Source organism: Mustela lutreola, chromosome 6 (assembly GCF_030435805.1).
Source record: "Mustela lutreola isolate mMusLut2 chromosome 6, mMusLut2.pri, whole genome shotgun sequence".
NCBI classification, from domain to species: Eukaryota; Metazoa; Chordata; class Mammalia; order Carnivora; family Mustelidae; genus Mustela; species Mustela lutreola.
The window spans coordinates 118,295,715-118,323,599 of record NC_081295.1 but is presented as its reverse complement, the minus strand read 5'-3'; the positions used below and the strand labels follow the sequence as shown (position 1 = coordinate 118,323,599).

The 27,885-nt window shown below is 50.9% G+C and overlaps 1 protein-coding gene and 1 long non-coding RNA gene across 2 annotated transcripts in view; one reads left to right on the top strand and one right to left on the bottom strand.

Moving 5' to 3' along the window:
* Positions 1 to 65: 65 nt before the first annotated feature.
* Positions 66 to 11,863, bottom strand: TULP1 (TUB like protein 1). The gene is made up of 15 exons (XM_059179343.1): positions 11,834 to 11,863; positions 11,635 to 11,778; positions 11,118 to 11,244; positions 10,695 to 10,850; positions 9,966 to 10,115; positions 9,127 to 9,228; positions 8,933 to 9,052; positions 8,523 to 8,641; positions 5,875 to 5,880; positions 5,610 to 5,780; positions 5,315 to 5,427; positions 4,315 to 4,429; positions 4,112 to 4,210; positions 1,932 to 2,103; positions 66 to 337 (listed from the first exon to the last, which is right to left on the bottom strand). Exons 1-15 carry the CDS (start codon positions 11,861 to 11,863, stop codon positions 204 to 206), a joined length of 1,758 nt encoding a protein of 585 aa, XP_059035326.1. The 3' UTR covers positions 66 to 203.
* A 10,251-nt stretch (positions 11,864 to 22,114) lies between these two features.
* Positions 22,115 to 27,885, top strand: part of LOC131834200 (uncharacterized) — a 109,863-nt gene continuing 104,092 nt past the window's right edge. Inside the window, exon 1 of the long non-coding RNA XR_009354790.1 lies at positions 22,115 to 25,343. This is a non-coding gene — a long non-coding RNA (uncharacterized LOC131834200). The remainder of the gene's footprint in view (positions 25,344 to 27,885) is intronic.

Here is a 27,885-nt window from a genome sequence, read left to right as displayed (position 1 = left end):
TTCATCTCTGTCGGACCGCCGTCTGAGCTCCTCCCCTGCCTCGGCCTGTGCCAGGCTGGGGAGCGGGTGGAGGTCACTCGGAGACAGTGAGGGGTCAGCCCCGGACAAGAGAGGAGTCTTCAGTGGGGGCTTTGGCGAACGGACCCTGCGGGCCTCCACTGAATCCTTCCCCCATCCTTGGCGGGCGCTGGGGGTTGCCGGGGTCACTCGCAGGCCAGCTTCCCGTCGAAACTGGAGAGGGCGATGGCAAAGGCCTGCAGGGCGCACAGTGGGTAGCGGTAGTCTAGAGTGAAGGCGTCCTCCGCCACGCGCCCGAACTGCAGTACGATGTAGTCCGCTATGGACACAGACAGAGAAGCGGGGGGCAAGATTTCCTGGGGTCCCAATCCTGGCAGGCAGTGTCCTCACCTTTGGGAGAAGTCTCCCTCCTCTGCTTTGGGGCCCTAATCCTCAGCCTCCATCTCAATTATTCACCCTCCACCCATCCACCCCTTCTTATCTGACCCATCTGGCCCCACCTGCAGCTTGACCAGCCTTCTGACTGTAAGCCCCTGAGGGCAGGGACCCTGCCTTATCTTCTGGCACCCAGGGCTATGTGTACGACAGGCACTTAAATACAGGAACCTGTCACACTCCCCCCAGCCTAGAGTCCTTTTCCAGTGGCTGCGGCCTCATTCCTTCTTCCCATCCCGAGCCCCAAAGTCCCGTCTTAGACTGCCAGGCTCTATCCCTTCACTGGCCCCTGAGTCTCTATCTTATTGAGTGGCTCCACTCAGTTCCATCCGATATCTGGTCCAGGATCCCATCCCCAGTCCCAACACCTCCCCCAGCATCCATAGGAACAGGAAGTTGCTAAAAATACCCCTGATCTCTGTAGACCAGGCTCCACCAGAAATGTGATCTGGAGAGCAGTTTCCTAAGGCCTTGGGACAGGTGACACTGGGGACACATCCCTAGGATGGAGTGGGGGATGGAGAAGTTGCTCGGTGTCAGCCAATCCTGGGAACCCATAGTCCCTTGGGAGGTACCTTTCCACCCCAAACTTCTTCACCCTAGTGGGAACCTGTCCCCCAGGCCTGTAACAGGGACATTTTTACTTACTTGTGTTCTGGGCATATCTTGTTTCCCTAACTCCTTGAGGGCAGGCCTTTGACCTTACTTGAGGACAACAGAGTAGGCATTCAAAGATGCTTGATGAATAATTCCTAGCCCTGCAAGGCAGCCATCTTGAAGCGATTGGGGCCTGGGGCCCTAGAAGTAGACCACCTGGGTTCTCATGCCAGCTGTCCCTCTCTGAGCCTCAGTTTTCTCATCTGCCAAGTAGGGACAATAATAATACCTTCCTCAGGTATTGGGGGGACAGGGTTGTTGAAAGATTTAATGATTCAATAACTGTAAAGTCTAGAGAACAGTGCCTAGCACATAGGAGGCTCTGTGTATCTGTGAAATAAATTCTCATGGCCAGTGGGACCTTTTGGAGTTGCTGAAAGACTCTGGGGAAGGCGCTGCCTTCTCTGAGCCTCAGCAGCCTCTTTGAGTGGTTCTCAAGCTCCACCAGACTAACTGTCCCTTCAGCATAGTCTTTCTTACCCAGAATATCCCAGTATCCACACCAGGCTCTAGTCAATGCTAGAAAGAAGGCCTGGGACAGAGAGCCCCAAGACAACTGCTTGGAATATCGGAGGTTCCTGGGAGCATGCTGTCAATGTCCATGCAGGAGGGAGTGACTTTCTTAGATGTTCTGGCTCCAGAGATCAAGGACAGCTTTGTGCACACCCGCTCACGCTTGTGTGTGTGTGTGTGTGTGTGTGTGTGTGAGAGAGAGAGAGAGAGAGAGAGAGAGGCAGCCAGGTGGTGGGGAAAGGCCAGAGGGAGGGTCAGGGTCCTGGAGGTGGTGGGGAACAACCCAGCTTGGGGCCTCAAATACTCACGGTCATCGGCATGGATAATCTGGAAGTTCTTGACCGAGGCTTGTGTGACTCGGCCTTGGAAGTTGAGTGTGTAGGAGCCGCTGTCTTCGTTCCAGATAGGTGGCTTGTTGTGCAGCTCAATGAGGCTCTCCAGTGTCTTGTTCTGCCAGCGCACCAGCAATCCATCGCTAGCCTGGGGTGCCAAAGTAGAGTGTTAGGGAGAGGACAGTTAGGGGTGGCCGAGATATCTCAGGACCAAGGGGAGGGGGCCTGGGGACCTGGGCCTGCCTTCGCATGTGTGTGCTGGTATGCAGCCTGGACATCGACATCCATTCAGGGGATCCCCGAAAGGACACTTGGTCTCTGTGGTGTCCTTGTGGGCAGGGTGGAGCTCTGTGAGAATGGGGTTTCGCTGTGGGATGTCAAAGTGGAGGGAAGGGAAGTAGCACTTGGCCCCCAGTAGGCGTCCATGCGCTTGACCCCCCAGTGGGCCTTCGGAACAGCCGCATGCTGGCACCTGATCACAAGAAGGCACCAAACAGGCTAGGTTCGCCGAGGAGCTCACAGTTGCGCGTGGGGAGATGGACAGGTGAACGGACAGATGGAGTGGTTAAAATAAGATGTCCCAGAAGAGAGTTTCTCAAAGGAAGGAGTGGTGTCTATGGGATAGCGCTCCTCAGATGCTTCTTTCCCCAGTTCCCTTGGCACTGGTCCCATCATGGCTTAGAGTGAGTCGGTTCAAGATCATGACTTCTGAGAAGCCTCCCTGACCTGGTGTCCGATTTAGATGTCTTAGCTGGAGGCTCCCTCCATAACACCTTGCTCTTACTGTTTCTCCCACTACACTGTCATAAGCAGAATTAGATACTTAAAGGGAAGGCATCATATTTTATTGACAGCTCCGTGCCTCAGTTTCCCGCACAACAGGGTCTTGTGAGGATTAAGGAAGGTAATAGTGCATGGCATGTTATTCAGATCAGTTAACAGCCCAGAGTGAATGCTCTCAGTAAATGTCGGATTGCTCTGATGGACGGTAAAATGATGAAGTTACCCGGAACGGCCCTGGGGAGTTCTCACCAAGCCCAAACACACCTGGGAGGCACTGTCTCTGGAGCTTTTGTGTGTTTAGTCCAGGCCCGGAAGGAGTGGCTGTGGGACCCCACAGGTCCTAGAGACTAGAGCCTTTCATGCCTCATGCCTCATGGGTTGGCTGAACCTCTGATTACAGTGTGTGACTTGCCAGCATGGAAGGATGAGTGATCAGCTGACGGTGTTATTTTTCATTGTAAGTAGTGACATCACTACAGGTATGGAGCAGGCCAGTCATCCTGTCTCTGCAGTCCTGAGCTCACTGACCCATAGTGCCAAGGAGCAGAGGGAGGGTCTGACACTGCAGAGGCCACCTCTCCCTGGGCTATCACTCCCTATTACCTTAGACCTCACACACAAACAAGCAACCTTTGCTTTTTAAAATAAAAGGCAAATCAAGTCACTCCTGAAAACCCTGCTGTGGCTTCCTGTTTCTGTGAGTACAAACCAGTTATACAGGCCCTATCTGCAACTCAACCCTCACCTCTCACCTCAGACCCACCAGGCACCATCCTGCCTCAGGGCCTTTGCACTGGCTCTTCCCTCTGCCTGGGTGCTCTTTCCCCAGGTATCCGTCAGCTTGCTCCCTCACCTCCTTCAGGTCTTTGCTTAAACATCACCTTTTCAATGAGGCCCACTCTTTTTCTTTCTTCCATATTACTTGTGACTTTCTAACATTCTACACAATTTACTTATTTGCACAATTATTGCCTACGGTCTGGTCCGTCTCCTCCCCTAGAATGCCAGCTTCATGAAGGCAGATCTTTTTTACTCACTGATGTCTTCCAGTTGCCTAGATTCATAATCAGCACTCATTATACACTGAAGGTGGATAGTACAATATACACAATGTGCAATTCATTCAGTGAGTGAATATATGAATGGATGGTGTGGTATACATACTGGAAAAAAAAAAAAAAACATTGTATTTGTTTCAGTGAATTCAATTACAAAACCCCCTAATTAATCCCATGAGTTTCCAGAATGAATGTATGTGCCCAGGAAGTTGGGTATGGGCAACCTGAGCCCCTCGGCAACCCCCCCAGCACCCCAGGAGTGGGTCATGGGTGGGTCACATGGGAGCAGGATCGTCAGGGAGGTGCTGGGCTCACATTTCGTGGCCGGATGGGGACCCTCTCGTTGTCCGAATTCATGCCAGGAATGATGACCGTCATGCGCCGGGGTCCCCGGAAGCCCAGGACATTGGTTTCCTGAGAGGGAGATGCCTGTTAGGCCGGCCCCTAACAGGTGTTGGACTCCACCCACCCCCTGTGAAGGGGAGTGACCTGCGGGGTGCGCCCAGGGGGATTCTCACATAGATCACAGCTGCCAGTTCCTGCCGAAGGCTTCCTACATTAGTGCTGCCTCCTCCACGATGCGGGTTCTGCCCATTGTCAAAGACGGTAAAGCGGTTGCCCAGGAGATTGGACCTGCAAACAGGGCGGAGCTGGGGGCGGGGCTGGGGGATTCCACACCCCTGCTCCAAGACCCTTCCTCACCGACAGTTTGGAGAGCTTCCTGTGTCAAGGGTGTGGGTGTCTTAGGACAGAATAACTCTTGTCCCCTGTCCCAGGGGCTCCTCATGAGGTCTTTTTAGAAGCTGGATCTGGGAGGACACTGGACAACCTTCAGATCTCAGCTCCATCTCTTACTGCGTGACCCTAGGCAGGCTAAACTCTGAGCCTCAACTTTCCCTTCTGTAAAATGGGCCTAATGGCAGTATCTAACTCACTTGGTCAAGAAGGGGACTAAATGGATTCATATTTGGAAGTTAGAACGATGCCTGACACATAGGTAGGCCTTTCATAAGCATTTGTTAAGTATATAAATATAAGAAATAAGGCATGACTCGGGGGTCCCCTTGCCCTTACCTCTCAGATGTGCAGTGAGGATTAGATGAGATATATGGGGGGACACAGCACAGGGTAGGTGCTGGATATTTGTTTATGCATTCACTTAGTCAATGTTTTATTGAGTTGCTACTATGTACCAGGTGCTGGGAATTCAGCCACGAACCAAACAGGCACCGACCATCCCTGCCCTCATGGACTTTATGACCTATGTCAAGTGAGGTCCTTGGTCCAGCAGCCTGGGCATCACCTGGGGGCTTGTTAGGAATGAAGAGTCTTGCCCCACACTCAGACCCACTGGGCCATTTTAACAACGCTTCCAAGTGATCTGTGCACATTCACGTGTGGGAAGCCCTGGGGCAGGGGACATTTTTAGAGTGCCCACTGTGGCGGACACTGCCAGGCACAGGGAGACGGAAGCGACTCGCCGTGGCATTCTTATGGCCCCGGGCCTCCCAGCCCCACCTCAGCTTCCGGATGAAATTCTCCCCTCCTCGGGACAGATTGGTGGGGTCACTGGAGATGAGGTAATTGGCCGTCTTGCTACGTTTCCGTTTCCTGCCAGCCAGGAGAAACACCTGGGGAGAGGGGGACACAGGTGAAGGAAGGAGGCGTGTGAGAGGGAAAGGAAGGCCTGTTTGTGTTGGACTCCACCCACCCCCTGGCATTTTGGCTCTAGGCACCCCCCTCCGCCCCCGCTCCCCGAGCCTGGGTGCTGAGACCTACAGTCTGTCTCCCCTGCCGCCTCCCCCCTACCCACCTTCTTCTCAGTGTCCAGGTGCAGGAAGTAGGAGGGATACAGGCCCCGATCCATGCCCTTCTTGTCCCGGGTCAGCCTGCAGCGTACTGTCCGGCCCTGGGGCGCAGGCTGGAGCACAAACTCCCGGGGCTCATCCACTTCCATGGGTGGGGATGGGGCTCTCTCCTCCTTCTGGTTTGGGGCAGAGTGTGTATCAGGCCCGGAAGCACTGGCTCCCCTGCTCTCAGCAGGTCCCCAGTACTGGGACACAGGCAGGACAACTCACCGCTTTCTGTGTGGGAAGAGAACACATGGGCCAGCTACGGTGGGTTGGGCCCCCACACTTCCCCAGGCTCTGGGGAGTTTGGCATTTTATTATTATTTTGTTTGGCTTCTGGTTAAGAGCCTGGGCTCTGGAGCAAGACAGCTTGGGTTCAAATCCTGGTTCCACCACTAACTCGGTCATCTTTCACTTGAAATACCATATGACTCAGTTTTTTCACCAGAGAAATGCAGAGGTTGGGGCTGGATACCCGGGAGAGACCTTACTTCATCTCTGTATTTAACAAACACTCATATAAAGTCTACCAATGCGCTGGGCATTGCTCTAAGTATCTTCTAAATATTAACTAATTCAATTCCCTTAGGTAACTACTGAAGTTGTTGTCCAAATTTACTGAGGAAGTTGAGGCTCAGAGAGGTTAAGCAATTTGCCCAAGTTCACACAGTTAGTAAGAAGTAGAACTGGGCTTCATTTATTTTTTTTTTTTAAGATTTTATTTATTTATTTGACAGAGAGAGATCACAAGTAGGCAGAGAGGCAGGCAGAGAGAGGAGTAAGTGGGCTACCCGCTAAGCAGAGAGCCCAATGTGGGGCTCGATCCCAGGACCCTGAGATCATGACCTGAGCCAAAGGCAGAGGTTTAACCCACTGAGCCACCCAGGTGCCCTGGAACTGGGCTTTAAATGGTACCTGTTAGAACCAGAGCTTTAGAAAGAACTTCCGTGTGGACACTGTCTCAAGGGGTGAACTGAGGTGGGGCCAAAGGTATGAACTGCTGTGTTCTAGAGTATTAGCCACTGCTATCATTACAGTGTCTGGTAAATATCAATGACTGTAGTAGCCAGCCTCCAAGATGAGGCCCAGTGATCCCCGCCTCCTGGTATTTACACGTCATGTAGTCCCCCTTCTACATCTTATCAGAGTTTGGTCTCTCTGACCAATGGAATATAGCCCAAGTGATGGGGGGTAATTTCTAAGGCCTGGTCATAGAAGATATGGTGGCCTCTCCTTGCTGTCTCCCTTGGGCCACTCTTAAGCCCTGGGTGAAGTTGGCTGCTATGTCATTAGACCATTCAAGCCACCCTATGGAGAGGGCCCCGGCCAACAACCATGACAGAGAACCATTTTCAAAGTGGATCCTCTCTTTCCGGCCAAGCTTTCCGAGTGACTGCTGACCCAACTCACATCTTGACAGCAATGTAGGGACAGACCCCCCAAGCCCAGAGTATCTTGCTAGGCCCCTCCTAGATTCCTGAATTCCAGAAACTAAGAAAAGAAATGTTTGTTTTCTTAAGGCACTAAGTTTTGGGGGTGCTTTGTCAGACGGCAATACAGAGGTCAGACAATGAATGAATAAAAAAGCTTATCTCGCTCATAGAAAAACTCTGAATCACAGTTTGGTGGCATTCCCCCTTAGGGTGGCCTAGGCCCAGCCTGGTGACCCCACAAACCTAGTGTCCTCCGCCCTCATGTTCTATCCCTCTCCTAAGAGGGAGAGCCAAGATTCCAACCCCAACTTTCCCATTAGGGAAGAGAAGGGGCTATAGGAAAGCCACGAGGAATCCCTGATAGGCTGCGGTTGGCCATTTTTGCCAAGGGCAGGTTTGGATTGCATGTGAAGTGAGGCTGATGTTGGTGAGCAGGCCGGTAGCCCGTGGGGCCAGGGAGCATCTCCTCTCCACTCTGAGCTGCTCCTGAAGAAACTTGGGAAATGTAAGACTATGTTTGGAATGTGATGTGGAGAAAGCCAGAGCTTACTCAAACAGTTCCACAGCTGTGAATTTCTAGGGCCTACTGTATAGGAGGTAGCACTGCGGTTATATTCCCTGTGGGAGATAAGAAACTGGTCTTTCAGTATATATATCGGAATCTGGTAAGGTTGACTAATGTGAGTCAGTCCCCTAAGACCTGACCACTCCTGAATGAACCAATAAACCCACATGGCTCAGACCCTAGCCCTACCCTCAGCATGATCTCTCCACTTGTGGAAACCAGTTTCTCAAAGCCTTTCATCCCTTTCTCTCTCCAGTTTGACCCCCCTCTCCTGCTTAACTCCAGCTTGTCCATGTTGGTGCCTGAGTCCTTTTTGTGAGGAAGAGCAATATTCAAAATAGTTAGTAAACTGTTCTGCCCCTGAGAATGCCCCTGGGTCTGAATGGACCCTGGTGGGCCTGGAGGAGGGTTCTGGAGGCCCTTGTCTGCCCCTGTTAACCCTTCAGCTGCCAGAAGGTTGGGCCATCCCGGTTGTGCTAGCGGAAAACACTTGGGGCCCCAGAGCAGTAGTGTGAGAACATTTTAACAACTCAGTGAACATGCTCTGCCTGTGTGGTCTACCTGTCTGGTCCCTTCGTGTGGCAGCTGTGTGAGCATCTCTGGCTGGGGCTGCTGGTTAGGCCGCAGAGGGGAGGGCTTAGAGCCCAGATAACATCAGGCCCTCAGGGAGCCTATCCCAGCCCAGTGACCCCTCAGCCGCCTTCTCTGTTCTCACAAGTCTGGTGCCCTTTGTCCTCCTATCATGTTATCAGGGAGGGAACCAAGATTCTAACCCCAGCCCTGTGCCCCCACTCTATGAGGTTCCGTCCTCTAGTCCCCCAAACCCAGGCCCCTGCTCCCTGAAGGGGCCTCAGCCCCCTTCCCCTCTGGATCCCAACCTTTTTGGCTTTTCCTTTCGCTTTGCCCTTCTGATTGCTGTTCTTGGTCCCCACGGCTGCCCCTTCTTCTGCCTCTTCCTCGTCCTCCTTCTGGGCCTCTTCTGGGCCTTTGGAAGTGCCTGGGCATGGAGGGGGAGCAAGCCTGTAAGCCCCTGACCCTGCGGAGCACTAATCCCCACATCTTAATGGACCCTCCCCACAAATACAAGAGAGTATTCCCGTGTTACTGTTATCAGAGACTCAGAAAGGCCTGACTGAGGCCACACAGCTGTTCAAGGGCGGAGCAAGATGGCCGTCAAGTTGTCTGACCCCAGAACCTGCTCCTCACCCGACCCTGATCCCTGTGTCCTGGCTCCCAACCCCCAGGACGGCCTCTCGACGTCAGGGTACACGAGCCCACAGCCACCCACCTTTCTTCTTCGGAGCTTTATCAGCTGAGCCTTCTTCCCGGACCAGAAACAAGGCTGCTGGAGTCTTCTTTCTCACTCTGGCCGGGCTCCCTGAGGGGTCCCTGTCAGTCTCCCCAGATCCTGTGTGGGTGGATGTGAAGGAGACACAGTCCACCACACCCAGAGTCCCCTGTTCCTTCGGAGACCAGTCTCACCTTTCTTCTTCGTCCTTCTCATCCTGGGCCCCTCCCCCGCTGGTGCCTCCTTCTTCTTAAGGCGCAGAGGTTTGGCTGGGGGGACAGGGCTTCCCAGGTCCCCTGGAAATGGAGGGAGGGGTTAGACAAAGAAGAGCCTGTTGAACCTGAAGGCTGCCTTCCAACCCACTCATCATTCCTTCAGTCCCCAGGGAGGCTAAAGGCCTGACAAGGTCCCAGGATTTGTCTTCTGCTTGTTGTGCTTTAATCCCGAGTCCATAAAGAGCAGGACAAATACCAGGAACTTCGTAGGCATTACAGAATGAATAAGTGAATGAATGAATGCCGGGCCTTCTAACTGAGCCTCTGATTCCCAGCTCCCACCCCATCTCCCCCAGGAGACTTCCTCCAGCAGGTGCTACAGACAGCGCACTGTCGCTCCCACAGAGGCCCAAGGTCCTAGCTCCCTCTTCCCCTTTAGATCAGCCTGCAGTACCTGTAGCCCAGGCCAGGGAGCCATGACAGCATTTATTTCATTGACTGATTTGCACCGTAATCACTTTGATACTTTTATGAAAATTATAACAATAATTTATATTGAGTTACCAAAAAAAACTAAAATCCTCCCTCCTCCCTGGCTCACAGAGCCTCCTGGGCAGGCAGGAGGGCGGCGGGGGGAGGAGGGCGGTTGATACATCGTGATCTAGGTACTTAAGGACCATCACGGGGAAGACACCAGAGAAAGAAACTCTTGCATCCAGGTACTGGGTAACTTCCTGATGTCTCAACTCTCGCCTAGCCCTGAAGGACAAGGCTACTTTTCCGAGTCTGTGGGTGCCCTCTGTACCCTCAGCACTCACCCTTCTGTCCCTGGGCCTTGGCCTTCCTCTCCTTGATACCCGCAGAAGTCTTCTCTTTAGGAGGCTTTTTGGGTGGCAGAGGGGTTTTCCGTTTCTTTTCCTCTGCCTCCTCTTCCTCTTTCTGGTCCTCGTCTGATTCCTCCTCATCCTCTATAGGTAGAAACTTCTCATAATGGGGGCTGGCATAGGCCCCGTTATCTGGGAGCCCAGTCCCCCCAGATTGTTGGGAAGTGGTTATGGTGGGGGAGGCTCCCCTTCTGGAACAGGAACAGGAGGAGGAACACAGTTCCAGCACCTTCCTCAAACCCTGGGGGTGACACCCTAAGATGTTCAGGGGAGTCAGCTGGGGTTGGGGGAATGCAAGGGCCTTCGCAATCCTATTCTGGGGGAAATGCCCTTCTCTGTAAGGCTTTCTCTGTCCCCTCCAGGACCCTCTGCTTCTCCCTGACCTTGTCCCTTTCTGACCTCCAGCCAGACCCATCTGGGCTACCTCTGGCCCCTAGCTGTAGTTAAGGCAAAACTCTTAACTGCTCTGTGCCTCAGTTTCCCCATCTGGAAAACAGAGTAAAGAACAAGAGAATTAGGTTCTTTTCTGACTCTAAGAGAAGGCCAGAGCAGGGAAGGTTTTTTCCCCGAGTTTTCCGCCTCCCTGTCGCGGTTCCCGTGTGGCCACCTAGCTCCTTCTCCCCAGTGCCCGCCTCCCGGCCTCCCCGCCGGCCCCTGTCTCACCGTCAGCCGCGTCCAGGGCTCGCGCTACCAGGAAGGTTTCCCGCGGGTCGCGCTTGACCTCGGGGTCCCTGAGGAACTTGGCGTAGACGGTGCGCGGCGGCCGGGCCTCTGGGGGCTGCGGGGCGGGATCCTCCCGCGGCTTCCCCCTCCGCCCGGCTGAGCCGAGAGGCCGGGGTCAGGCAGGGTCGGACCCCCTCCTCCAACGGCGCCCGAGCCCCGGACCCTGTCCTCCTCGGGTTCCTCTCCGTGAGGGTCCCCCTGGGCGCTCTTTACACTTTCGCACCCCATCCCCTGGTTTTCATACATCCCTCCTAGCCCCTAACCGCTTCAACCCCAGCCCGCTGCCACCCCTCCAGGTCCCCCCCCCCCACTGCCCCCTCCCCCAGGATTCCAGGACAGCCGCACCCCTCCCGCGTCCCTCACCCTGGAGAGCGCTCCCGGGCTCGGTGCCCAGCCCGCCTCCAGGTCTCCGGGGCTTGGATCCCTTAGGGCCCGGGGACTCCGGGGCCTCCGTCCTCTTCTTCCTCAACTTCTGCCCCTTGACGGGTCGCTGCGGAGTGGGGGGTCAAGAGGGAGGAGAAGAAGGAAAGGGCGGCTCTGAGGGCTGTCCGTGACCCTCTAATCCCTTGAGCCGCCAGAAATAACCGCGGATTATCGGGAGGGGAACCGCAGTCGTCGTCTTGGGGTGGGGAACGGTGACCCTCTCCCATGCATCATGGCCACGTCCAAACTACAAAGTCCCAGTTCTTCCCCTGGATATCCCATGCCCCAAAACACCCCTTCCCTCAAAAAAAAAAAAAAAAAAAAGATTACAAGGAAGGAAGCAACCTCAGACGCTGCTGAGGAGGACGTGATCCACTCCCAGATCACCTCCCTTGCGTGGGTTTACACGCAATGGCGGGTTCTCCCTGCCTCCTTTCCAAGCAGGGGTGGCGCGTACCTGCTTCAGGCGCGGCTGGACCTCCGGGCTCTGGCTTTCCTCCTCGTGTCCACTGATGTTAGCAAAGGAATCAGTCTGTCTTCCACCCCTGTTCTGCGCCCCCCCCCCGCCCCTCCCTCTGGGCCCTCCAGGGTTCCCCAGGGTTCAGGTAGGTTGAGGTGGTGGGGGGGGCACTTCCGGACCTGTCTGAGGCCCACACCTCTCGGAGGGTGTCGTCCTGCAGGGGCATGGTGCCTTCCTCTATCCGCACCCCTTCTCTGCCCACCCTGCGGCTCCAGGAAGCCTCCCTGCCCTCCCTCGCTAATCCAGGCTCAACTTCACCCCACCTCCCGCTGGCTCAAGAGGGTGGCAGCTGGGGAGGGGGGAAGTGCTCCTCTCCGGCCCGACTCCCCCCACCCCAGGTCCAGCCCCCTGCGGGGAAAAGGCTGAACTCCCAAGTTCCCAGACCACCAGTCCCACCATCCCCTACCCAGCCTCCATTTAACGTATCACTTTGTCATTTGTCAGGGGTCAGTGGGGTGTGGGAAGAAAATATTAGGTAGATCCTGTATTTATCTTTTTTTTTTTCATAAAAAACAAGAACCAATGTTTGCTGATATTTAGTATACATGGACTGACAGAAGCAGGTGTATACACAGTATAATGCCTAATTATGGGTGTACACTTAAGATTTTTTTTTTACTGATAGAGAACATGCTTTTTAAAAAGTTTAGAGACCAGGGGTATAGTTTTTTGTTTGTTTTTAAGTAATCGCTATGCCCAAGGTGGGACACAAACTCATGACCCCACTCAAGAGCCATTCATGACCCAGAGATCAAGAGTCATGCGATCCACCAACTCAGCCCGCCCGGTGCCCCCCAAGGATATAGTGTTGATGTGATTAATATCATGGGAGAAGTTTAGTTAAATGCTGAGGAAGCCCAGAGGAGGGGTCCCAGTCAGCTGTCCTGGGGCTTCCTGAAGCCCCATCTAAAATTTAAAAGATGGTGAATAAGGAGTTACACAGGCAAAAATAAAAGTGGGATATGTCACCTGGTAAGGGAACAAGATAGAGGCCTGGAAGTTGGAAATAGCCAGATGTGTTCAAAGGTTTAGTGCTAGGAGGCAGGGTTCACCCATTGGGTCAGCCCTGAGCCCGCAACCTGAGCTCTGTCACTTAAGGCCTAAAGGCCCTTCGGTGACTTACTTAGTCCTCTGAGCCTCGAGTTCCTCTTTTATAAAATGGGCTCGACCTGGTAAGGATACTGTTAGATTCATTGAGATGAGGGGCATCTGGGTGGCTCAGTCAGTTAAGCCTCCGACTCTTGGTTTCTCAGGGTCGTGAGTTCGAGCCCGGCATTGTGACAGACTCAGTGAGATGACAGGTAGAAAGGAGCATGCAGTGGGCACTCAATAATTGGGAATTATGTGCCTCTTTTCACTGCAGTCCCATTTCATCCCTGTCTCTTCAGCATTTGCAACACGACTTGATACATGAGTGGGGTTCATTTTTTCAGTGAGTTAATGAGTTTTTTATTTCATTCAAATCACACCAGGAACCAGTGAGATAAGCAGGGTAGAGATGATTATCTCTATTTTACAGATGGACGAACTGAGGCTCAGGGAGGTGACGTGAGTGCTCAGGGAGTGCTCAAGTTCAGCCAGATTGTAAGGTCACTTCGTGAATCCAGATCTGACTCCTGTCAGAGCTTTTACTCCTAACCCTTGCATGTTTTACGCCATCACAAGGGTTAGAGAAGGGCTATGAATGAAACAGGCTTTTTGTTTTTCATTGCTTGGTCCACTTGATCCAGATGGGCCCTAATCAGTCTTCCTAAAATACCCCTTCTTCAGCTGACACCTCTGCTCAAAAACTTTCAGTGGCTCCCTGCTGCCTAAGGATCGAATTGAAATGGGCTGGGCTGGTATACAAGACTCTCTCTGGTCTGTCCCCAGTCTGCCTTTCTAACTGCAGGGCTATCCCCAGCCCTACTATTCATCCAGTCACATTGGTGTGCATAAAGCCTTTATATTCTCTCTCTTCCACACCTTTGCTTAAGCTGTTCCCATCTGGAATGCCCAGCTTATTCCAAGAAACCTGTCCCATTCTAAATAGGCCTCAAGTTGCCACCTCCAAGATTCCTCGATCCTCTTTGGCCTCAGAATACATAGTAACAATAACAGTAATAATAGTAGTAGTAGTAGTAATAATAGTAATAATAGCAGCATTTATTGACCAGCCCCTGTGTGTCAGTCTCGCTGCTCCCCTTCTCTCCCCACCCTCACAAGAATGTTTATAAGTCAGACATTAACACCCTGATATCAAAGGTAAGGAAACTCATGGCTGAGAGTCGGTCAACGAATATTTCCAGAACATACTGACTTTGTGCCAAGCAGTATGCTAAGTCCAGGTCATACAGTGACGGGCAAAAGGATGTGGTCCCTGCCTCACGGAGCTGACCTTCTTCTGAGGAAGACACAGAGTAAAGACATAAGTACACTAATTCATTGATGTGTGATCTCGCTGTTATTAATGGTACTTAATACCAAGAACGAAAATAACTGGATTCCGTGAGAACAGCAGGTGGGATCCAGGCGGGACTGATTGATCGATTGATTGATAAGATTTTATTTATTTATCTGACAGGGAAAGACAGCACAAGCAGGGGGAGCAGCAGAGGCAGAGAGAGAAGCAGGGCTCCGTGATGAGTAGAGAGCCTGGGATCACGACCTGAGCGGAAGGCAGACCCTTAACCCAAGACTGTCTGAGAAGAAAGTTTTTTCCTTTCAAAGATTTTATTTATTTCACACACACACACACAGAGCTCACGCACAAGTGGGTGGAACAGCATAGGGAGAAGGAGAAGGAGCCTCCCCATCGAGCAGGGAGCCCCATGTAGGGCCCGATCCCAGAACCTTGGGATCATGACCTGAGCTGAAGTCAGATGCTCAACTGACTAAGCCACCAAGAAGGAAACATTTTTTAAAAAGATTTTATTTATTTATTTATTTATTTATTTGAGAGAGAGAGAAAGAGTGAGAGAGAGCATGAGGGGGGAGAAGGTCAGAGGGAGAAGCAGATTCCCTGCGGAGCTGGGAGCCCAATATGGGGCTCGATCCCAGGACCCTGGGATCATGACCTGAGCTGAGGGCAGAGGCTTAACCCACTGAGCCACCCAGATGCCCCCCAAGAAGAGAATCTTTAAGCTGAGCCCTGACAGGGTTCCTGGCTGGCTCAGTCAGTAAAGTGTGCCACTCTTGATCTTGGGATCACGCATTTGGACTCTATTTTGGTGGCAGAGTTTAGTTAATAAATATATACTAAAACAAACGGAGACCTGAAGGCTTTCAGAGACTAGGAATGAGAACATTCCAGGCATAAGGCACAGCTTGTGCAAAAATTTCCAAGCAACCAAAGCACTTTGCATAATAGGGCAGGGGCACCCCTTGACCAGGCCCCCAAGACCATCCTTTAGAGGGTTCCTGAGGATCAAAAAGCCCAGACAAACACATGACTAGGAACCAGAGGGCACCTGCGGCTCAGGGCTGATCTGATCAGGTGAAGTGGAAACTGACATATCTGTGTTCTAAGGAGGAGGGGGGAGGAGTCAGGTGTTGGGGGGTGTTGGAGGTGTCGGGCGGGGGTCAGGGAGTGCCTCATATCTTGCTCCCTGTTCTCCAAACCAGAGCTGTCTGCGCTGGACTGAAGGTGGGTTGGGTGACCACCCAGGTCAGAGGACATGGCTTTGGAGTGTGGGCCGGTGTGAACAGCAGGCGCTTCCAAGTGAAAGAAAAGATGAATGCATTTCTCAGACCTCTCCTCTCAGGTTGCAGGGATGTGATAGGTTCTCAAGTAGTAAAGCCTCGGGTTCTTGTGCTTCTTTTCACGTTCTGAAGGTTCTCCTGAATCAGCACTGGTAATCTTAAAGGTGCACGTGGCGACTGAGGAACGTTTTATAATATTAAAAACAATTCATATTGACTCTTAAATTTGTATATATGTAGGTCAGGACAATGTGTGAGATGCGATTGCTGTTCCTCAGATTGACGCATCAGATGCTGTTTTGGGAACAGTTCTGTTTTCCTAAACATATATAATAAGATGGAATTAAAATGTCTGAAACTATTTAAATTCAATTACATTTTGCTACTTATTTTTTAAAATATATTTTTAAAAGATTTTATTTATTTATTTGGCAGAGAGAGATCACAAGTAGGCAGAGAGGCAGGCAGAGGGAGAGGGGGAAGCAGGCTCCCTGCTGAGCAGAGATCCCGATGTGGGGGCTCCATCCCAGGACCCCAAGACCACCACCTGAGCCGAAGGCAGAGGCTCAACCCACTGAACCACCCAGGTATCCCTACATTTTGCCACTTATTAATTAGAAAACATATTTGCCTTTAAATTTTAATACATAATTTTGAATGTGAGGAAAGTCACTTTTGAAAGCATGTGAAAAATAACTTTATTAAAAAGGTTTCTTTCTTTAGGGGCACCTGGGTGGCTCAGTGGGTTAAAGCCTCTGCCTTCAGCTCAGGTCATGATCCCAGGATCCTGGGATCAAGCCCCGCATCAGGCTGTCTGCTCAGTGGGGAGCCTGCTTCCCCCAATCCCCTCTTTTGGCCTGCCTCTCTGCACTTGTGATCTCTGTCTGTCAAATAAATAAATAAAATCGTTTGTTTTTTTTTTAAGGTTTCTTTCCTTAATTTAATTTATTAAAGGGTTTATTTATTTATTTGAGAAAGAAAGAGAGAACAAGCTGGAGGAAGGGGCAGAGGGAGAGGGAGAAGCAGACTCTCTGCTGAGCAGGGAGCCGCCGCATAAGGGGCTTGTTCCTGGACACTGGGATCATGACCTGAGCCAAAGGCAGATACCCAACCAACTGAGTCACCCAGGCATCCCGAGTTAATTTTGTTTTTAAAAGTGTTTTTATTCATTTATTTTAGAGAGAGGGAGAGAAAATGGAGGGAGGGGCAAAAAGAGAGGGAGGGACAAAATCTCAACCAGACTCCATGCTGACTGGGGAGCCTGGCAGGGGACTTGATCTCATGACCCTGAGATTGTGACTGGAGCTGAAATCCAGAGTCTGGTGCTTAACCAACTGAGTTACCTAGGTGTCCCTGAAAAGGCTGTTTTTTTGTTTGTTTGTTTTTGTTTTACATTTTTATTCCTACTTTTGAGGAGAATGTATTCATATTTTGTATGCTTTGAATGCAATTATATATTTTTAAAGATTTTATTTATTTGACAGAGAGAGAGAGCACACAAGCAGGGGAGCAGCAGAGGCAGAGGGAGAGGCAAGATCTCCCTCCAGAAGAGAGCCCATCATGGGAATCCGAGGACTCTGAGATCACAACCTGAGCCACCCACGCTCCTGCAATTATGTTTTTAAAAATCCTTCAAGAGGTCGCCTGGGTGGCTTAGTGGGTTAAGCCTCTGCCTTGGGCTTGGGTCATGATCTCAGGATCCTGGGATTGAGGCCCACATTGGGCTCTCTGCTCGGCAGGGAACCTGCTCCCCACCCCCCCGCCACCTCTGCCTGCCTCTCTGCCTACTTGTGATCTCTCTCTCTCTGTCAAATAAATAAACAAAATCTTTTAAAAGTATATTAAAAATTAATGCAGGTCCAGATCATGAGAGGGACAGAAAGTAGCAAAGTGGAACTCGGAAAAAAAATGAAAGGAAATGTCTGGGTCTTGGTGATGCTAGATTTGGTGAGCATGTGTGGGGAATTTAGAGACAGTATATAAATATTCAAATTTGGGTCAGGTCTGGATTCAGGATTGAGGATCAAGATTTTGGTTAAAATGAAGGTCTGGGAGGGCGCCTGGGTGGCTCAGTCTGTTGGGTGTCTGCCTTCTACTCAGGTCATGGTCCCAGGACCCCCAGCAAGGAGCCTGCTTCTCCTGCTCTGTCTACCCCTCCCCATCCATGTGCTTGCTCTCTCTCTCTGTGTCAAATAAATAAATAAAATTTTAAAAAATAAGTAAAATGAGGGTCAGTTTAGGAATAAAAATAAGATCAGGAATACGGATAACTTCTAATACCTTCTGACCTAACACCATTGCAACAGGCCTTACTCCAAAGAAACACAGTCTCAAGTCTCCCTAATTACACCTTGTTTTGGTCTAAAAATGACAGTTTTTAGCCTGATCATTGACATTAGTTACCAGATTCAATTCCACATGAATTTTATTCATTTTCTAAAATTAGGTCTTCTTTTTTTTTTTCTTTCTGTAGACTCCATACCCAGTGTGGAGCTCAACATGGGACTCGAACACACGACCCTGAGATCAAGTTGGGTGCTTAACCAAATGAGCCACCCAGGTGCCCCTAAAATTAAATCTACCTTCAGAAGACAGAAATTCACCACCACCACCAGCTGGGGACGCTGATAAATAGTGACTCCTACCACTTGCCAAGCACAGTTCATCCTCACAGTAGGGCTTGCCTGGCTTCAGCTCAGAGAAGCTAAACGACTTGCCCAAGTAATGTGGGGCCATACTGTTGACTAAACACCCACTCTGTGCCCGATATTTACTTGTGTTATCTCTAGTCCCTGTGGAAACTTTGAGAGGTGGCTGGGCACGTGGTTTCACCTCCCTGTGGCCCAGTTTTCTAGCCAGTAAAGTGGTGACAATCATGGTACGTGGCATTAGGGAAGTTTCCAGAATTGAATGGACTGATACGTGTAGGCGCTTGGCACAGTGCTGAGCGCAGAGAAGGTGCCCTGTTGATGTCACTGAATATCGGTTTATCTTCATTTCACAGATGGACCGATGGGAAGCCCAAGTCTCTGAGGGGCTCAAACCCAGGGATTTTTGGGTCAGTGTAGGCGGTGCAGTGGTGAAAAGAGGGCATCTTGGGAAAGTCTGAAGCAGTGGTTAAGAGCTAGAGATTTTACCCAGAAATAGTCCTGGTTCACCACATCCCACCTGAAGTACCTGGGGCAAGCTTTCCCTCTGGCTTAAAATATCTTGCCCCTGACCTCAACTTCTTGACGGGTCGAGGTAGATGTGCACCAGGAAAGGATCCACTCAGGCAGGCTTATCAGAAACCTGGGAACCCCACGGCCTGAAGGTGTGTCCAGGCTCTGGCAAAATAGAAAACAGGCCTGAGCTTTGAAATGACCACTTTTTGCCAGCTTTACTTTTTTTTTTTTTTTTTAAAGATTTTATTTTATTTATTTGAGAGAGAGAGCAAGTGAAAGACAGAAGACAAGCATGGGGAGAGGCAGAGGTAGACTCATAGCCCAAGCAGGAAGCCTGATGTGGGGCTCCATCCCAGGACTCTGGGATCATGACAAGCCAAAGGCAGACGCTCAACCGACTGAGCTGCCCAGGCACCCCTGCCAGCTGTATTTTGCTGAAGTTGTCTGGGACTTCTTTCATCCATCAAGGTTCTGTCGGTGTCATGTGGCTCCTGGCAGACTGTTCCCCCAAAAAAGTTTCTCTCAGTGAACCCTAGACTTCCAGTGCCGGGGTCCTAGCCATAGCACTGCTTTTCAGATAAGGGGACAGAGGTTCAGAAAGGCTAAGTCAGCGTCCAGAGTTTCACAGGTGGACTGTGAGTGAGTAGGATGCAGACCAGCCTTCGGAGCTCAGAGCCCTGGAAGAACACCACGGGGGCCCACAGAGGAGCTATTTTTTTTTTTTAAGGGTTTATTTATTCATGTGACAGATCACAGGTAGGCAGAGAGGCAGGCAGAGAGAGAGAGGAGGAAGCAGGCTCCCCACTGAGCAGAGAGCCCAATGCAGGGCTCGATCCTAGGACCCTGGGATCATGACCTGAGCCAAAGGCAAAGGCTTTAACCCACTGAGCCACCCAGGCGCCCTCACAGAGGAGCTTTTGGGGTGTTTGCTGAGTGAAGCTCTAGGTGCCTACTGGGTGCTAGCTGCAGAAGCTGAAAATGGGGTTCACGTTCAGTTTTCATCAGGGTGGAGCTCACAGCCTGAGGGAGAAGTGTTGCTTGGCGGCAGAGGTGGTGGAATGGGGGGTGGGGAGGGCAGAGAATGAAACAGGGCACTGACATCCACTCTAGAAAGTCTAGTGTGACAATGATGTTATTGCGGGACTTCATGGCTTTTTGCAGAATTGTTGTACATCTGGGCCTTAAGGGCTCAACGGGTCATGCCGTATGGCCCCCAGCAGAATCAGGGGTCCAGAATGAGAGTTCATTCAATAACTATTCATTGAGACTATACTGTGTGCCAAGCACTGTTCTGGGTATTTGACATGTGTTAGTGAACAGAATGTGCTAACCCCCTGACCTTGTAATGCTGACATTCTAACCTATTATACAGTGTGTTAAAAGGTGAGACAGGGGCATCTGCGTGGGTCAGTGGGTGAAGCACCTAACTCTTGATTTTGGCTCAGGTCATGATCTCCACATTGTGAGATTGAGCCGCACATCGGGTTCCATGCTGGGCCTACATGGAGATTAAGAGTCTCTCTCTCTACCTCTATAAAAGAAAAGAAAAGAAAAGAAAAATGAAAGAATGTGATACAGAAAATAAAAGCAGAAAAAGGGGGGAAAGGTTAAAAGTATGAGGGGAGCAGGGATTGAATACTAGAGTGATCAGGAAAGGTATCATTGGGAAGGTGACATCTGAATAAAGATCTGAAGAGGTGACAGGTGAGCTGCATCAGTATCTGGAGGCAGAGCATTTCAGACAGATGAAACAGCATGTGCAAAGGCCCTGAGGTAGGAAGGTGCTCAGCCACATTTGAGGAACAGTAAGGCTGGAAGAGAGTGGGTGAAGGGGAGAGCAGTAGACAAGGTCATAGAGATAGTTAGGGTGTAATGGAGGCCGAAGAGCAAGGGAATTAAGGTAACATTTAGCTCTACTTAGTGAGAACCGGGGAACATTGGAGGGTTTTGAGCAAATTTTAATAAGACCACTCTTATTAACATTCAGGAGGGTTGGGGAGGCAAGGAGGCCAGCAGTTCACCAGGCAGTGGCCAGGTGAGAAGTTGGGGGGCAAGACAGGCTACCCTAGCTCATTACTTTTGGGGTTGTAGGGTGAGGGTGGCACTCAGGCTTTGGCTTGAGCAACTCGAGGCCTGGAGATTCCATTGACTAGGTGAGAAGGACCTTGGAGAGTCATGTGTGGGAGGTCGGGAGTCTAGTGTTGGATGCGTTCAGTTTTAAGTACCAATTGAGGGGCGCCTGGGTGGCTCAGTGGGTTAAGCGTCTGCCTTCAGCTCAGGTTGTGATCCCAGAGTCCAGGGATCAAGCCCTGCATCAGACTTCCCACTCTGTGTGTGGGGGGTCTGCTTCTCCTTCTGCCCCTCCCCCTACTTGTGCGCTCTCTCTCTCTCTCTCTCAGATAAATAAATAAAATTTTAAAAAAAGATTTTATTTGTTTAATTTACAGAAAGAGACACAGCGAGAGAGGGAGCACAAACAGGGGGAGTGGGAGAGGGAGAAGCAGGCTTCCCTCTGAGCAGGGAGCCCAATGTGGGGCTCGATCCCATGACCCTGGGATCATGACCTGAGCCAAAGGCATCCGCTTAACAACGGAGCCACCCAGGTGTCCCAATAACTAAAATCTAAAAAAAAAATAGAAAAAGAAAAAGTGCCAATTAAAGGGCACCTGGCTCACTCAGTTGGAAGAACCTGTGACTCTGGATTTAAAGGTCATGAGTTCTAGCTCCATGTTAGGTGTAGGGATTATGCAAATGAATAAATAAGAATTTTTAAAAAGTGAAGTGCCCATTGGATGGGCCTGTGTGATGTCACAGGGCAGCTGGACACAAGGTCTGGGCTAGAGATATGACATTGGGTATCACAGCCCCGTTTATCATAGTTACAGTCAAACACCCGGCAGGAATGACTGAGGGAACAAGTGAAGATAGAGCAGAGGGGGTCTAAGGACTGAGCACAGGGGCACCACAATGTTAGAAGGTGCCGGGACATGAGGAGGGACCAAACAGGGAGGCTGAGGAGGAAAAGCCAGGGAGGGAGGAGGAAACGCTGCAGTGTGAGGGGGGAGCAAGCAATCGTGTCAGGTGCAGCTGAGAGGAAGGGCTCATTTATTGTGGAGGCCCATACACCTGGGAGTAGAGGCGGGGCTATTCATAATCACACTGGTGCAACAGACATAAACCAGGGCTGTCCCAGGCAGGCGACAGGTATGGCTGCGGTAGGTGAGCAAGGAAGCTGGCTGGTGGCTGTCCCACCATGGAGGTTGCTGGTGGTGCAGGCATTGCTGGAGGAGTTGGGTGGGGGCAGCTTGGACTGAGTGGGAAGAAAGAAAGTGGGGAGGGCCAGGGCAGCGGGGAAATGGGGTGGTACCTGGTGGGGGAGCTGATTGGAGTGGGAAGTGTTTTAAATTAGGAGAAATAACATATTTGTAAGCTAAAGGAACAGGGAAAGGTGACAGATCCTCCAGTATATGTAGCTTCTGGTGAAGTTGAAAGATAGTGGGAGTTGGGGGGGCCAGAGGAAGTGAGCTGGGTCAGAAAGTGGGGGGGATGGGTGGGAGGTTGGGGGGACCAGGTGGTGAGTATTAGAGAGGGCACGGATTGCAGGGAGCACTGGGTGTGGTGCAAAAATAATGAATACTGTTACACTGAAAAAATAAATTAATTAAAAAAAAAAAAGAAAGTCGGGGGGATGAGATGGAGATCCCCAGGGTCAGCGGTGACATGGTGATGATACACTCCAGTGGCGGAGGGCAAGTTGAGAAAGGAAAGGAGGCCAAGAGACAGGCTGGGGTGGGCATTGGAAAGGTTTACTTGGATATGGAAATGACCAAGAATTAGCACAGGGACATAGGGGAATGTCAGTGAGGCAGGAACCAAATCTTCAAAGAATGGTGTAGTCTGTCACTAGCCATCAGGGAGATTCAAATTGAAGATTTTATTTATTTATTTTGACAGAGAGAGATCACAAGTAGAGGAGAGGCAGGCAGGGAGAGAGAGAGAGAGAGAGAAGCAGGCTCCCTGCTGAGCAGAGAGGCCGATGAGGGACTCAATTCCAGGACCCTGAGATCATGACCTGAGCTGAAGGCAGTGGCTTAACCCACTGAGCCACCCAGGTGCCCTGGGGAGATTCAAATTAAAAACACATTGAGATACCACCTTACACCTGTTAGAATGGCCAAAATTAGCAAGACAGGAAACAACATGTGTTGGAGGGGATGTGGAGAAAGGGGAACCCTCTTACACTGTTGGTGGGAATGCAAGTTGGTGCAGCCTCTTTGGAGAACAGTGTGGAGATTCCTCAAGAAATTAAAAATAGAGCTTCCCTAGGACCCTGCAATTGCACTACTGGGTATTTACCCCAAAGATACTGATGTAGTGAAAAGAAGGGCCATCTGTACCCCAATGTTTATAGGAGCAATGGCCACGGTCACCAAACTGTGGAAAGAACCAAGATGCCCTTCAACAGACAAATGGGTAAGGAAGATGTGGTCCATATACACTATGGAGTATTACGCCTCCATCAGAAAGGATGAATAGCCAACTTCTGTAGCAACATGGACGGGATTGGAAGAGATTATGCTGAGTGAAATAAGTCAAGCAGAGAGAGTCAATTATCATCTGGTTTCACTTGTGGAGCATAACAAATAGCATGGAGGACAAGGGGAGATGGAGAGGAGAAGGGAGTTGAGGGAAATTGATAAGGGGAGGTGAACCATGAGAGACTGTGGACTCTGAAAAACAATCTGAGGGTTTTGAAGGGGCGGGGGGTGGCAGGTTGGGGGAACCAGGTGGTGGATATTGGAGAGGGCACGGAATGCATGGAGCACTGGGTGTGGTGCAAAAACAATGAATACTGTTACGCTGAAAATAAATAAAAAATAAAATAAAATGGTGTAGTCTGGTGATATGAGATTCAAAACTGAGGTCCTTCTAGGGAGGGACAGATAATTGTCTGGGAGCATCTACTTGTCCTCTAATATGTCTTCTTCCTTAACAATAAGCCTCTGATTTGTAGCTAAGCATAAGGATACCCAGAAAAACACATTTCCCAGCTTTCTTTACAATCATGTGGCCATGGGGCCAAATTCTGGCCGTTAGGATGTAAGTGGCAATGTGCATGCCACTGCCTCAAAGTGTTCTTATGGGGGGTGTGTACTGTTCTTGGTTATTTTTTCCTTCCCTTGGGTTGGCAAGAGGGCCTAATGGCTGGAGCTCTCGCAGCTATTTTGAACCATGAGGTAACTTTGAGAAAGTGAGCTGTGACTGTGGAGCCACCAGCTAGAAGCCTTGATTTGAGAGAGAGAGGACAAGAAAAGAAACTCATCTTGTTTAAGTCACTGTGACATGGAGATTTTATTTTTTTAAGATTTTATTTATTTATTTGTGAGAGAGAGCACAAGCAGGGGAAGGGACATGAGGGAGGATGGCAGGGGCAGAGGGACAGTAGATTCCGTGTTAAATCACAGATGCCAGACACCAGGGCTCAATCCTAGGACCCTGAGATTAGGACCTGAGCTGAAGTCAGATGCTTAACCAAGTGAGCCACTCAGGTGCCCCAACATGGAGATTGTCTATTACTTGTAATTAAACTTAACGCTAATGGTTCCAAGTGGAAAGTTATGTTTGGGTTGTACTAAAAATGACATTTAGTGCTAGCGGGTATTGGTGGATGCTAGGATGCTTTTGAAAGTTGTTGAATAGGATACAGGCTGACAGGAACTGGATGTCCAGAGAGGCTGTGGAGAGTAAGTTAGAACACACGACGGAGACAGCAGAAGTGAGGATGCGTAGTTAAGTCTTGGCTCAATGACAGCATCTGAAGGACTGGGTCTGGACATCAAGTTTTAGGAAGGTTGTGAGGTTGGCGTTAGTTTAACTAGCAGTTTTGGGATTTGATCATGGTGAGAGTCAGGCTGGAGTGAGGCTTGGGGCTGCAATTTAGACCAGGGTTGGATTTCAGGTCAGAAATGGGAAGAGTGCCAGGGTTGGCCTTGGGGTCACTGGACGTGTCTGGTACACTGAGAAATGGGCACTTAGGGGTTCTGGGATATGGCTGGTGCTAAGGTTAGCATCTGATGCAGTGGTTCCCAAGCGGAGATCAACTGGGAGAGTTGGATATCCTTAGAGCTTGGGGCTAGGCTGTTTGGGTAACTTTGGGGGCCATGGTGTCCAACCATGAATTGGAATCATTCAGTGTTTTTTTAAAGTGCATTTACTAATTTATTCATTTTTTTGTAATCTCTATATCCAATATGGGGCTCAAACTCATGATCCTGAGATCAAGAGTTGCATGCTCTTCCAACTGAACCAGCCAGGCACCCCACTCAGGAGTTTTGTTTTAAAACACTGATGATTGGCGTTATCTCCCAGAAATTCTGAGTTAATTATTGTGCAGTGGGGCTTGGACAGATGGCATTTTAAAAGTTCCTTGGACAATCAGAGCCATCTGTGGGGCCTGAATTCCTCAGTCTTTAAATTAATCCTCTTGGCTAAGTAGTGGTTTTCAAAGTGGGGTCCCTGGCCCAGCAGCATCAGCATCACTTGGGAACATACTGGAAATGCTCGTTCTCAGACCTTACCACTGACTCTCAGCAGCTGGGGCGCAGGGGGATGGGGGTGGGCAGCGATCAGCATTCTAGCACCCCTCTGGGGGATTCTCATGCCCACTCAAATTGGAGAATCACTGAAAAACAGCACCGTCTCTGGGAGGCCTTCAAGAAAAGACTGAACTCTTGGGCAGTTCTCCGCGCTTCTCTGGGTTGTGGACTCATCTCTCCAGCTGTGGATGGCAAGCTCCATGAGGTAAGGGACTCTGAACATCCTGTTCACAACTATGAGGGCCTGGCACAGAGCCCGTGTTGAGAACTGAACCAGGACAGAGAGACACAGAGAACGATCTGTGAACAGGGAGGGGAGACCCTCCCTGCCTTTCTCTTCTCTTGGTTCTGCAAAATGTGAGCCTAATGTTTGCTGGGTTTACAGATACAGATTTCTGGCACACATGGGCCCTCAAATGCCTGTGGGGCGACCTGGCACTTGGGGGCAGAGGTGTGGGTGCGCTCCAGCATGGGGCATAATACCACCAGGCAGCGCCGGTCCCAAGTCCGTCTGTGCATCCCCAGTGTGGTGGGTGACTGTGACGTTGGCCTGGTGTAGGACTTGACAGGCAATGTACGACATTTTTCCTTTTTTTTTCTTTTAAACTTTTTATTTTGAAACAATTTCAAACTCTCATACACGTCGCAAGACCAGTCTAATGAGCTCTGGAGTACCCTTGGCCGAAAGATCCCAACTGAGTTTTGCTGACTGCCGGAACAACGGCGCTTACCCGTCCAGGACCAGACTTGGAGTGGGTAGTCGGTCTCCCTAGTCCTCTTCGAGCTGTGAGAGCTTGTCTGGGGGACTATGGCTATCTGCGATCTTCACTTTCAATTCCTGTGATTGGAGAGTTGCCTTCTGAACTCCGCCTCCATGTAAGAAGCCACTTGAACGTCAGCTTAGCTGAATCCCCAGGGACCCTAGGAGTGAGCAGGGACTGTGAGCCAACCTAAAGCCAGGCAGGCCTTGGCTTGATTGGCCCCTTACCTGGGCCAGCTGGGAGCATTCTCACCCTCAGGTGCCCTCCAGTCTCCCCCTCACTGCTTTCCTCTGCAGTGATAGGAAAGGTGACCTCCGGCATTGCCCCCACCACATCAGTTCCTCCTGAGTGACTGGCTCCACGTGGGTCACCTGCTTCCCCTTGGAAGACTTGGGTTCTTTCGAGGATGGGATACTCGGATTGGCCAGTTTGAGTCTTGGGCCCGCCTAAGGGCGGGGCTCTCTATAATTGATAGCCCGACGCCCAAGAGAAAAGGGTCAAAGCAACAATAACAAGGAGGGGTTCTGCTACTTCTGATCAGTCCGCAGGGGAAGCCATTGTCAAGAGTCAGGAACGATAATAATCCTAGCGGTATTACAGCTGCTGGCTCAGTAGCAGTCCTAGCTTTTTTTTTTTAAAGATTTTATTTATTTATTTGAGAGTGAGAGAGCGCGCGCGTGCGACCAGGGGGAGGGGCAGAGGCAGAGGGAGAAACAGAGTCTGCTGAGCAGGGAGGCCCACCTGAGGCCCAGTTCTAGGATCCTGGGATCGAGACCTGAGCTGAAGGCAGACGTTTAACCGACTGAGCCACCCAGGCGCTCGCTAGCAACCCTTGTAACACTGAGAGTTTGCTGGCTTCCAGGCACTGTTTACTATAAGCACTTCATGTGATAGATGTTACTTTCAGACGCGTTTCCATCGAAGGCAATTTCACGGAGAGGCGCAGTCAGTTGCCCAAAGTAACACAGCCGTGTCCAGCAGACGCGGGGGTCCCACGTCCGCAGGGCTCTCTCCAGAGGAGGTGTTGGCGCACACAGGAACACACCCTGCCCCCTCCTCCGTGACCTCCTGCGGCACCTGGGAGCCCTGGGGGAGCAGAACACCTCAGTAGATTGCTTATCGGAAGTCCAGATAAAGGAGCCTAGAGCAAAGCCCGGAGGAGCAGAAAACAGAGCGGGTGAGTTATCGCCGTGGTTATCGCTGTGGTTCGCTTTGCTATGGCAATACTTACCGACCTTTACAAAACCCCAGTGGTCAAGCCACACCCCAGACCAATGGGGGTGGGGTGGGCTCAGTCATCGGTATTCTTATGTGTTTTGCTTTTTGTAAAGATTTTATTTATTTGAGAGAGATAGAATGAGCAGGGAGAGGGGCAGAGGGAGAAGCAGGCTTCCCGCTGAGCAGGGAGCAGGACTGGACTGGGGACTCCATCCCAGGGCCTTGGGATCATGACCTGAACTGAAGGGAGATGTTTAACCTACTGAGCCCCCCGGGGCGCCCCAGGCTTTGGTACTATTTTTAAGGCATCCCCGGTGAATTCGATGTCCAGCTAAGGTGGAGAACCACTAGTATAGAGGCCTTCTGGCTTAGAGGAAATAGCTGTGGGTTAAGATCTACCTGGGTTTGAGAGACTTGGCCCCATCATCGCAAGCTGTGTGACTTTGTGCCAGCCACTTAGCTTCTCTGAGCTTCGATTTCCTCATGTGTGGAATATCTGTGGCAAAGATAGCATAGGGATTGTCAGGGCTGAATGAGATGTCCCTAAGGAACTTAGCGGCTCACCGTCACTAGGATGAGGCTGTGGAATAGACTTTAGGGGCTTTAGGGGACCCTCAGACTCCAGGTTTTCCCACCTGGAGCTTCTGCTACCACTGAGGGCCCTGAGGCTTCCAAATGCGGTGAGCTAGAGAAGGGATGGGCTGGCTGGAGTTGGGGCAAAGTGGTGGCGGGAAAGAGGAAATGGTTGTGCGCATGCAGTGACTTATC

Bases quoted from the DNA above. Each gene is read 5' to 3' on its own strand.
- TULP1 (XM_059179343.1), bottom strand. From the start codon at position 11,863: ATGCCCCTGCAGGACGACACCCTCCGAGAG. The intron at 8,642-8,932 runs GTGGGTGGCTGT...CTCCATGCCCAG, and splicing joins TAAAGCTCCGAAGAAGAAAG to GCACTTCCAAAGGCCCAGAA. The intron at 4,430-5,314 runs GTGGGGCTGGGA...CCCTGTTTGCAG, and splicing joins AATTTCATCCGGAAGCTGAG to GTCCAATCTCCTGGGCAACC.